Genomic DNA, 12,574 nt, shown 5'->3' with positions numbered 1-12,574 from the left:
AGTGCTAAAAAAAAATATGCACTGTCAATGTACTAATGACACTGGCTGGGAAGGGGGTTAACATTAGAGGTGATCAAAGGTGCGTCTAACTAGTGATTCAGTGTAGTGCGGGGAGGTGCTTTGACTAGCGGAAGGCATGGATTGGTTTTCCTGCATTCTGTACTGACAGAACGGTGATCTGCCTGTGTACAGGATGATCAGCGGGGCCGGTGAACGTTGGGACCCGCTGGTCAGCTCCCGATACCCGGAAGTGCAGGATCTTGTGTGTGTGTGTATGTATGTATATATATATATATATATATATATATATATATATATATATATGTATATGTGTGTGATTCTGCGCAGTGCGGCCGCCCTGTAGCAGTAAATGTAATATGGGTTACGCAGCAGTTGTATTACAAGACGCTGCGCAAAAATACAACATGTCCTTTTTTTTACAGTGTAGATCACTGCAGCACAATGCTGCCCCATGCGTAGGACGCCCAGCACAAGCCAATCAATATGGTGTGAATGGGCCCTAATGGTTCTGTCTAGAGGGGCCCTCTGTGATGGAGGAGGAAGGGGTCTGACTTTTCCTATACACTCCCTGGACTGGACATGTCTCCACGCCCCTCCTCTCCATTACCATGGTAACTGAGAAGTCGCAGAACCATCCTCAGGCCCCTCCTCCCAGTTTAAAGAGCCGAGCCCCGCCCCCCGCCCAATCAGAACCCCAGCGTGTTTCGAATTTCCTCGCGGGCTTCACCCTAGCGCGTGCTGGAGTACAACTCAGTCCTCAGATAACCTCTGCCGCTTCCGGCTTCCCTCTGATTGGGCGCACCACGTGACGCCAGCACGCAACAGGTCCGGCCCGCCCACAGGCCAATACCAGCAAGCCTGCCTGAAGTTCAAAAAAATACGCGCTGCCCTCTGGGACAAGGCGTGGCTTACTCGGCGTGGACCGCCTCGCCGCCATGGTTACTAAGGGCACGCCGCGCAGTACTGCCCCGAATTACGTGATATAGTGGTGCTGGCGCACCAACAGGTACAGCGAGCATTGACTCACTTGGCACACCGAGCAGTGTGTTTAGTTTTGAGTGCACACCGAGGTAACAGTATCAAATGTAAAGCTTTCGGAATTTCTGCTGGGTTTCCATAGAAACGCTTCCGCCCTTTCTTAGCGTGCAGCGATAGGCTAGTCGCAGGATAGGGGGCGTGGCGAAGCTTTCATAGTAGTATAGTGAATGGCAATGGGGGAGGGGGTGTGGCCTGAGAGGTGGTGGAAGCGCGGCCCCGGCTGGGAGATCACACCGGAATCTGACTGCTGGACCAGGAGGCCGCGCTGCACTCTGTTCTCCATCCATCTACCTCACCCACCTACCAGGATGAAGGGAGGCGGTAAGTTACTGTCATCTGTCCCTGGGATTTGCTGCCACCCAACTACAATCACTCAACAAACTGGGTGAAACAGCTCCCCTTATCCCCAGGATTTCCTCTGCTAAACCTGATCGTGCACTGTACGATCTGATTGTATCGGCTACTATAGATTGATGATACACTGTACGATCTCCCATAGACTGAGGACAAAACCCCCTGTACCAGAGATTGTACAATCAGATTGTATAGTGTAGGGTCTGCTGGGTTTAGAAGTTTCCCCAGCTATAGGAACTCTACCATTTATAATTGGACATCTGATGTCCAGCAGGGAGAGTTTAGTACGAGATCTCAGGTGACAGGTCCTCTTATGCTGGGGGGGGGGTCCTTATCCCGATTTCTAACTGCCCCTCCAATAATAATTGCCCCCCCTCCTCTAATAATACTATACAATCTGATTGTACAATCTTGTTTAGGTCTCCCATCGGCCTGACTGATTTGTTGGGGGGGGTTCCTAGTTTTGATGAATCTAAAAGATTGTACAGTGAGGTTGCATAGTGTATGGCCAGCTGGGTGTGAACCCTGCTCTGATAACCGTGGATGATCTTGTACTTTCTGAGCTGTGATATACCGGAGGAATACAAGTCCCGTCATGTCTCTCTCTGTATCCTCTATAAGGGCTTCCTGGTACTTGTAGTTCCCCCCTGTAGTGACTGGTTGATGGCTGTTAGTGGACTTCCCTCCTTTTTCAGAATAAAGATATAATAGGATCATTTATAGGGGGGGGGGGGGGGGCAGATCTCAGGATTGGAAATTTTATAATGATGAACTACAAGTCTCAGCATGTCTCTTTATCCTCTTTCAGGGCTTCCTGATACTTGTAGTTCCTTCAGGTTGGTGGCTATTGGTAAACTGTTCCCTCCCTTTTTCAGAATAACGATCTAAAAGGATCATTATATGATTGGGGGGGCGGCAGTGGCGTTTGTTCAGATCTCAGGATTGAAAATCTTGTATTAATAAACTGTGATGAACTACAAGTCCCAGCATGTCTCTGTACTATATCAGGGATTCCTGGTACTTGTAGTTCCCTCTTTCTAGCAACAGGTTGATGACTATTGGTAAACTTTTCCCTCCCTTTAGTATGACAATGTATATTGGAGTGGGGGGGGGGGTGATGGATTTATACAAACTCCTATAATGAAGTGCTGGAATTCTGCAGTGTGGCCTGTCTGTGCCCCCCCTGCTGTGCTCAGCCCTCTGCCCCAATAGTCAGCCACTTCCTGCTTTAAGCAGTTTAAATCTCCCTCCAAAGTTGGTGGAGAGTTGAGGAGGAGGAGGGGCAGCTTCTCTCCAGAATTGTCACATCTGATTGGCTGCATGCCTGGAGGGAATCGCATTACTTACTGGGCACTTCTCCTAGAAGCCCCCTACTTGTTCCTTCTACTGGAAGACCCTCCATTAATAAAGTCCTCCAGTCCCAGCATGTCCAATGACTTCACTTCTCCTCTATAGAATCTATACATTGTTTCTGTTTTTTTTACATAGTAATGTAACAGTTTCCAGAATTCTGTCTTCCAGCTCTGTATAAGTTGTGATATAAAATGTGTGAGTTGTATATAAAAAGTACAATAAACTGTGAGATCTTTCTATATATAAAAAAAGTCGAATTGTGTCGTGTGTGTGATCTTAGTATGAAAAGTGAAGAGAATTGTGTGGTTTGCATATAAATAAAATTACATGAATTGTACTTCTTTTATAGAAAGATCCCACACATGTCTCACAATTTATTGTACTTTTATATACAGAGATCTCTCACATATCACCATTTATTGTACTTTTATATACAGAGATCTCATACATATCACCATTTATTGTACTTTTATATACAGAGATCTCTCACATATCACCATTTATTGTACTTTTATATACAGAGATCTCTCACATATCACCATTTATTGTACTTTTATATACAGAGATCTCTCACATATCACCATTTATTGTACTTTTATATACAGAGATCTCTCACATATCACCATTTATTGTACTTTTATATACAGAGATCTCTCACATATCACCATTTATTGTACTTTTATATACAGAGGTCTCGTACATATCACCATTTATTGTACTTTTATATACAGAGATCTCTCACATATCACCATTTATTGTACTTTTATATACAGAGGTCTCGTACATATCACCATTTATTGTACTTTTATATACAGAGGTCTCGTACATATCACCATTTATTGTACTTTTATATACAGAGATCTCATACATATCACCATTTATTGTACTTTTATATACAGAGGTCTCGTACATATCACAATTTATTGTACTTTTATATACAGAGGTCTCGTACATATCACAATTTATTGTACTTTTATATACAGAGATCTCACACATATCACCATTTATTGTACTTTTATATACAGAGATCTCGTACATATCACAATTTATTGTACCTTTCTATACAGAGATCTCACACATCGCCATTTATTGTACTGTTATATACAGAAATCTCATACAAACATCCTTTTATTGTACTTTTATATACAGAGATCTCATACATATCACCATGTATTGTGCTTTTATATACAGAGATCTCATACATATCACCATTTATTGTACTTTTATATACAGAGATCTCATACATATCACCATGTATTGTGCTTTTATATACAGAGATCTCATACATATCACCATTTATTGTACTTTTATATACAGAGATCTCACACATATCACCATTTATTGTACTTTTATATACAGAGATCTCATACATATCACCATGTATTGTACTTTTATATACAGAGATCTCATACATATCACCATGTATTGTACTTTTATATACAGAGATCTCATACATATCACCATGTATTGTACTTTTATATACAGAGATCTCATACATATCACCATGTATTGTGCTTTTATATACAGAGATCTCTCACATATCATCATTTAGTCCTCATTGACATTGACTGCGGCTTTGAAACCGTGCGACTTCATCTGAAATTGCACAATTTCAAAGCCGCGTGTCAGTGCAACTTGGAAAACATCTGTGCGGCTTCATCCACAGATATGCAAGTTGCACCTGGAATCGGCAAAAGCAGTGCAGGAACTACTTTTTCAAATTGGTGCGAAGTTCGAAGTCGCACCACTTTGAACAGTGCGACTGTCGGCAATAGGGTGTGACTTGTCGTGCGATTTGACCTGTCAAATTGCAAGACAAACTGCTCCAATGTGAACGAGGGATTATTGTACTTTACAGAGATCTCACAAATATCACCATTTATTGTATGGTTATATACAAAGATTTTACACGTCACACAATTTATTGTACTTTTTTTTGTTTTTTGTTTTTTTTTTTTTCAAAGATCACACACACCACGCAATTCGTTGTACTTTTTATACATTATACACAAATATCGCACGCTCCTCAATTTTTGTTGTACTTTTAAAGATCCCGCATATTACACAGTTGTGTGTGATCCCTTTGGAAAAAAGTATGTGATCTTGTGCAGTGAGTTGTATAGTGTGTGAGATCTTTCTATAAAAGAGATACGATTGTGTGATACATGAAATCTTTCATGTATAAAGTACAGTTGTGTGTGTTTGTGTGATCTTTATGTAAAACAAGGATAAAAGCTTGTGTGTGTGTGTGTGTGTGTGTGTATATGTATGTATGTATGTATGTATGTATGTATATATATATATATATATATATATATATATATATATATATATATATATATATATATTATAAAAAGTTCAGTCGTTTTTGAAAACACAAGTACAATAAATTGTGTAAAGTGTGTGATCTTTGTGTATAAAATAACACAATAAACTGTAATCTTTTTGTATACAGTACAGTTGTGTGTGTAAAACCAGTACAATTGATTGTGTGATGTGAGAGATCTTTGTATAAAAAGTGACTTGATTTGTGTTGATTGCATATAAAAATGACAATAGGTCGTGTGATCTATTTATGTAAAAAGCCCAGATAATTGTGCAGTGTGTTTGATCATTGTATAAAAGGTGCAATCTTTGTATACTACATTTAGTAGATGATTAGGCTGAGTTTTGGGCTGGGAGTTTCATATGGAGTCTGCTGGTATTTGGCCATTGTCTGGATTCAGATGTAAATAGGCGAGAGTACATGAAGTACAATTGTTGGTTTTTGTGGATGGGGGGGGGGGGGGTTAATTGATTGTGAATGCGCTGTGAGTGTTGGGCGGGGGAGGTTTGAAAATAAACTTACTGGCAGCCAGTAGCTGGTCTGGGTGTGTGGGGAGGGCTCGGGGATCATTGAGTAATCTCTTCCTGAAAGGGTGTGCTCATTTATCAATGGTATGTATGGAGTCACGTGGGCCGTATTCACTATATATCATAATATAGGTATCCCACTGATTACATTTTTTTTTTTTACATCACTTACTAAAACTGAAAAAAAACAAAGCTGTGGCACCTCAATTTTTCTTTAACAGCAGTTTGGATTTATCCCCGTTCACGCCGTCGGGTATCGCACGTTTGCATGCTTTTTTTTTTTTGCCCCCCCACACATGACAAAATGTGGCAACGAGGCTCATGCACCTCCTTGAGCTTCAAACGAAAAACCTGCGTCTTTGCTGCGTTTTGGGTTGCTGTTAACAATAAATGGCGCCGTAAGCACGACGGCATCATTTTGCACTCGTTCATATGCTCTGTACATGTGAATGCTATTAACGTAAAATAAGAAACCTAACTCATAAAGACCAGAAAGTTTGATCCATAACCACTTGAAGACCGGGTCTTTTCTGGCACTTTTTGTTCACAAGATAAAATCAGTATTTTTTGCTCGAAAATTACTTAGAACTCCCAGATAGAGATATATATCTATATATAGATATATATCTATCTATCTATCTCTAACTTCATCTGCTTTGATGTCTCTTTAGCTAACCCATAGTGCTCCGGGATGCTTTTGTCATGTATTAAATGTTAAAGTTATAAAAAAAATTATATATGTATATGTACCAAATACACGGGGTGTGTGTGTGTGTGTGTGTATATATATATATATATTATTTTATACCTTTTTTTTTTTTTTTTTTTTTTTTTTTTTTTTTTTTTAGCAGAGTCCCTAGGGAATGAAATGGCAATCATTGCAATTTTTATGTCACACGGTATTTGCGTAGTGGTTTTTTTAAACACAATTTTTTCGGGAAAAAATACATTTTAATCAAAAATAAAAACAAAAAATATATATATAACCCAATTTTTTTGTATAATATGAAAGACAATGTTACGCCGAGTAAATAGATACCTAACATATCGCTCTTTAAAATTACGCACACTTGTGGAATGGGGACAAACTACGGTACTTGAAAGTGTTGCCTATAGAGATTTTTAACGCCTTTACAGGTTACCTGTTTAGAGTTACTGAGGACGTCTAGCGCTAGAATTCTTGCTCTCACTCTAAGACCCCTTTCACACTGAGGTGGTTTTAAGGCATTTTAACGCTAGAAATAGCTCCTGAAAAACGCCTCCTATTCATTTCAGTGTGGCTTTTCACAATGGGGCGGTGTGCTTGCGGGAGGTTAGGAAAAATTCTGCAAGCAGCATCTTTGGGGCGGTTTAGGAGTGCTGTATTTGGCGCTTCCAAAACGCCCTGCTCATTGAAATGAATGAAAAGCGTTTCGGAAGCAGAGCAACACGGGTGCTTGTAACCACTTTTTTGGGGTTAAAAGCGCCACTTAAACAGCGCTAAGCGCCGCGAAAATGAGCAACGCTTTAGCGCTGCCGTGGCCCCAGTGTGAGAGGGGTCTTATGTTCATGGCAATACTTCACATGTGTGGTATGAACACCGTTTACATGTGCGTGCACGACTTGTGTATACGTTGGTTCTGAGCGCGGAGGGATAGGCGTGCTTTAAAAAAAAATTTTCCCTTTTTTTTTTTTTTTTTTTTTTAAATTTTTTTTTATTTTTTTTTTTTACACTTTCCGTTTAATTTTTTTGATCTCTTTTAGGCTGGGTTCACACTGATGGGATGCGGGAAACCCATTGCAGGTTCCCGCATTGCATCTGAATCGCAGGCGGCTCATGCTGACAACCGTTTCGGGTGTCTATGTAAAGCTAATGATACTCTCCAAATCGGTTCGCAGATTGCAGTGTGAACTGTGAAATGGCACAGGAATCGGATCACATAGGTGTGAACACCCCATGCGATCCGATTCCAGTGCAGTCCATCAGCTCATGAGCCGCTCAGAGCGCTTTTGAGAGAGAGCCAAATTGCATGAGAATGAGTGCGGGATCCTCAGATTTCCAGGGATACCATGGTGAGCTCAAGTGATAGCAGTGATTCATTTGAAGAGTAAGGTGAAGGGGTTGTGTTTTTTTTTTTTTTTTTTTTTCTCTTGTTTTTCCCATACATTTTTTTTATTTATGCTTGTGATAGTTTGGCATAATAGGTGAGAAAATCCCCCTCCTAATCCACGTATGGAATTTGTACTGGTTTCTGCATGTTTTCTTTATTAGGGTATTTTTTTTAAAAAAATCATATCTTTAACCAGCAGGTGGCACTTTTTTTTTTTTGTTTGTTTTTGTTTGTTTCTCTTTTTAAAAAAAAAAAAAAAAAAAAAAAAAAAAGCATTTAAAAAAAAATGTCGGCTATGCAGTTTACAGAACTTAGTGAGTCACCACAGCACTGAGTCATTTCTTATCAGATGCCTGCATTAGACATTACAGTCAGGCAAACCGCTTTAAAGGGAAAACAAAAGAAATTCCCATACACACTATTAGATTTTCTGCAGATTTTTGTCTTTAGATTTACCAAAACCATATAAATATGAGGTCAAACCTTAAGAGTTTCAATTTGTATGCAGTCAGGCAGGCACTTGCACTACATATTTTTGGTAAATCTGAAGACAAAAATCTGCAGAAAATCTAACAGTTTGTATGGGGGTCTTAGACTTCCCCCATCAAAGGTTATTTGCTTGTATATGCCCTGGGTATTTTGCTGGGTTCACAGTGGTGCGAACTAGGGCTGAAACAACTAATCGATTAATCGACAACTAATCGATTATGAAATTAATCGATTACTATTTTCATAATCGATTAATCGGCCAGTAACATAATGGGGTTAAAAATAATAAAATTAGCCCTTTATAGTACAAAAAGAGCAAATAATCGCTACTGTAAATATTACTTTCACAGTTCTACATTAAAAAAATTAACCCCTTACAGTAGTGATCATTTGCTTTTTTTGTACTATAAAGGGCTCATTTTAGTTTTTTTTAACCCCATTATGTTACTAAACATTTTAGACCTGGTTTACATCTTTGTGTTTTTTGGTGCTTTTTGCAGAAACACACTACAGTTCATTTAACATGGTTTTCTATAGGACACGTTCACAACTATACTTTTTTTCAGCCGCTGCGTATTTGGAAAGGGTCAGGGACTTTTTTTTTTTTTTTTAACGCAAAACGGTGCTTTTTTGGTTCAATATACTTCAATGGAGAAGCTGCAGAAAAGCATGTAATTTGTTTTTGCAGCAATTTGTATTTTTTAATCTGCCCAACAACAAATTGGCCAAAAACTGTATTTCTCTTCTAATAGTGTATATATAGTATATCTCTTCTGTCTGTTATTCTCAGAGTGGATTTAATATTTTGCTCCCTAACCATATAGTTGGTTGTTTATATTTACCACTGCATAGAGATATTTAAGAATACATTGTTTTTTTTTAAAAAAACTTTACATACTAACTAAATTATACACCACACTTTTTTTTAAGGTTATTAACCGATTAATCGATTAATCGAAACAATAATCGACCAACTAATCGATTATGAAAATAATCGTTAGTTGCAGCCCTAGTGCGAACACAGGCATCGCGTGTGATTTGCACCGCATTGCTGTGATGTCTGCAATGCAAATTTTGCCATACAAACTCTATGGCTAAAATTGCATTTGCACCAAAATTACGCTGGTTCCTGCATAGCAAATGTGTGAACGCAACCTTCCCCCCCGCCATCATCACTGCAATGATGCCTTGGGTAGCAGCATATTGCCGTTTCCCCTTTCCCTTGGCAGCTGGCACTCCAATATTCTCCCTGATGCTTCCAGTTATGGACAGTCTTATGACATCCCCACCTACAGTGCGGAGCTCATGGCTACTTGATGACATCACAGTGGCTGGGAGAGGAGGCTGCGGGGGCCAATCTTAGTGAGGAGGAAGCCTGTGGAAGTGAGGAACTGGGGTAAGTAAGGCAAGCCATGGATTATTCAAGTTTCTTTCTTTCTACCACAAGTTGAAGGAAAACAAATCACTCATTTTTTTTCCCATCAAAACAGTCAGTGTTGATGGGGAAATCCCTCCCACTGCGCTATTGTGTTCTGCAGGAAGCCTTCCCGGCCAGCAGAACTCAATGATTAGTGCTAGGGGCTAGAGCTGCCAGCAGTAATTGTAGGTAAAAAAAAACATCAGGCTGGTTGTACTGAAGTTGATCGATGGCTCGACTTTGGTACAACCAACCTGCCCGAAGACAAATCAAATCTCAGCTGGTCCCTGCTGAACTCAATCCATCTATGGCTGGCTTAAAGTGGAACTACTATTTACAGTGATTGTAAACGGTCACCTTATAAAAAAAAAACCCATTCAGTTTAAAATAGAAATGAAATGCAAAACATTTGTTTATAGATATAAAAAGCAAACATTATAAATACTTTTTTTCCCCCTTTTTTATAAGTGATCACATTCCCTCTGTTCTCAGCTGCATAAGAGCTGGAGGAGGAGGAGAAGCAGCAGCACACTGAGCTTCCCAGTGAATGGCTGTGCAGCAGGGGCACGTCCGGAGAAGTCTGATCATTGGAGGAGAGCACACACTGAGTTCCCAGCACAGCTAGAGAACTGACCACGCTGTGCTCTCCTGCTTAGTGTGGTCAGTTTTTAATAGGAAATCAAGGGGACTGGCAGGAACACCAGGGATTTCACACAAAGGAAGCAATACAAAGAGAACAGGATACTTTCTCATACAAGTACATGGTACACCAGGCACATATCAGGAATATGAAATGTTGGGGTAAAAAAAGCTTTAAAGTGGTTGTAAACCCTTACAGACCACTTTTTGCTACAGGTAAGCCTATAATAAGGCTTACCTGTAGCTACCCCAGATATTTCCTAAACCTGAACAGTTTAGGAGATATCCCCTGTATTTGCATGTGCCGACGTCATCAGCACATGCGCACTTAAGCAATGGCATGTACGAGGATGGCTGCGGAAGCTTTGATCTCAGGTAAGTAGTTCATTAATGAGCTAGTATGCTATGCATACTAGCTCATTATGCCTTTGTCTTGCCTTTGTCTTGCAGTTTACAACCACTTTAATTCATTTTTAATATTCAAAGCAAACTACCCCACCCATCCATGTCTTTGGGCTTTATTTTGCTGAGAAATCACTTTGAAAAACACCCCCCCAGCATTTCTGGCCATGACAATCTTAAAGCGGAGCGCCGCCGAAAAAATTTGTTTTAAAAGTCAGCAGCTACAAATACTGCAGCTGCTGACTTTTAAAACATGGACACTTACCTGTCCAGGGCGCCCGCGATGTCGGCACCCGAGGTCGAAGCGTCTCTCCGTCCTCTGGGTGCTGCCACCTCCATCTTCGGTAAGGGAATCAGGAAGTGAAGCCGTGCAGCTTCACTTCCCGGTTCCCTACTGCGCATGCGCGAGTCGCGCCGCGCAATACGAATGCTCCCTGCTGCCTCTGGGACCCGTGTGTTTCCCAGCAGGCAGCGGGGAGGGAGCAGGAAGTGGCGTAAATAACCGCAGATTCTGCGGCTATCTACGCCGGAAGTGGGTACAGATACCTGTAATATACAGGTATCTGTACCCCCCTCCCCCCTGAAAGGTGCCAACTGTGTCACCGGAGGGGGGGAGGAATCTGATGAGTGGAAGTTCCACTTTTGGGTGGAACTCCACTTTAAGTAAGGGTAGATGATTCAAGTAGCATTGACTTCCTGGAATCCATCTGCCTTCAGCTCAGGCATACAAGCAGGAAGGTGTGCTTAGCTGAGAAATCCCCCCCAGAAGACTCCTGGGATGTATGACTTCATTTGCCTAGGACTGGAAACCAGGAAGTTACTGAAGAAATGTAAAAAAAAAAAAAATGGTTTAAAACAAATACATATGATATACAGTACTTGCCTATCCATTTACCAATGCTAGCCATGTTGGTACACCCCGCACTGCTCAGCGCTCACACGATCCGAAAATCGTAAGAAAAATTCTGCATTCGGATCGTTAGTACAGAGCTTTCGAGAGCCGATCAGGACAGTTTATACGATATTATTCTATCGGACATGCACGGAAATTTTTTTTCGTACGATGCCAGATCGTACGATTTTCGTTTAATCAGTACAGCTATCGTTCAAAAATGCAATACAAATGCCTTACAACACATGACATGACTTCAGAATTTTTATTCTGTCGTACGGGAATTTTCGTGACTTTAGTAAACTCATCAGATTCGACGTGAGATTAGCATGCAAAAAAAAAAAAAAACGGACGATCATTCTTCCGCTAATCATGTCATGTGTACGGGGCATTAGGCTTTCAAAATTAAACCGCATCAGAGATGTCTATATACTATATTTATATACACTCACTTTATTACTGAAATTACTCTGAAATTCAAGCCGTAGCTGGGTGTAGTAAGATGTCCACTGCCACTGTTGTCAGCCAATCTGGCTCTGTTGCTAGTGAAGTGGAGAAATGTGTGAAACGCATAGCGCCGTGGAGCGCATAGCACATGCGCAGTAAGTATTTTTTGGTCGGAAAGTCGCTTCCGTTACACGGTCCGATGGGTAGTGGTAATAATCTGATAGAACACCGGCCTTAAAGCAAGCTGCATCTGCTTTGACGTTTCTTTAGCTAACCCATAGTGCTCTGGGATGCTTTTGTCATGTATTAAATGTTGAAGGAATAAAAAGTGTGTATGTGTGTGTGTGTGTGTATATATATATATAGATAGATAGATAGATATAGAGACAAACCTTCACCCTGTTCGTCCATTAGAGCCCTTGGAAATGCATACTCGGGTCAAAGGGAAAAAAAATATTCTTGGGCTCTAGTCACACCTGGGCAATTTGAATTGCAGCGATTCTGCCCACGATTCAGAATCGTGGCAGAATGCGGGTCAGGTTTGTGATGCCATTGTTTCTCAGTGGCACTCAAAACGCA

At 40.6% G+C, this 12,574-nt stretch overlaps 1 protein-coding gene across 2 annotated transcripts in view; it reads left to right on the top strand.

Annotated features, from left to right (window-relative positions):
* Window positions 1–1,223: 1,223 nt before the first annotated feature.
* The window catches only part of CCNF (cyclin F), a 49,601-nt gene continuing 38,250 nt past the window's right edge, over window positions 1,224–12,574 (top strand). For both annotated transcript variants that reach the window (XM_073636620.1, XM_073636619.1), the window contains exon 1: window positions 1,224–1,380. In XM_073636620.1, coding sequence (XP_073492721.1) covers window positions 1,227–1,380 — 154 coding nt within the window. In that variant the 5' untranslated portion in view covers window positions 1,224–1,226. The remainder of the gene's footprint in view (window positions 1,381–12,574) is intronic.

This window comes from Aquarana catesbeiana, linkage group LG06 (genome assembly GCF_042186555.1).
Source record: "Aquarana catesbeiana isolate 2022-GZ linkage group LG06, ASM4218655v1, whole genome shotgun sequence".
NCBI lineage: Eukaryota > Metazoa > Chordata > Amphibia > Anura > Ranidae > Aquarana > Aquarana catesbeiana.
This window is presented reverse-complemented; position numbering and strand designations above follow the sequence as displayed.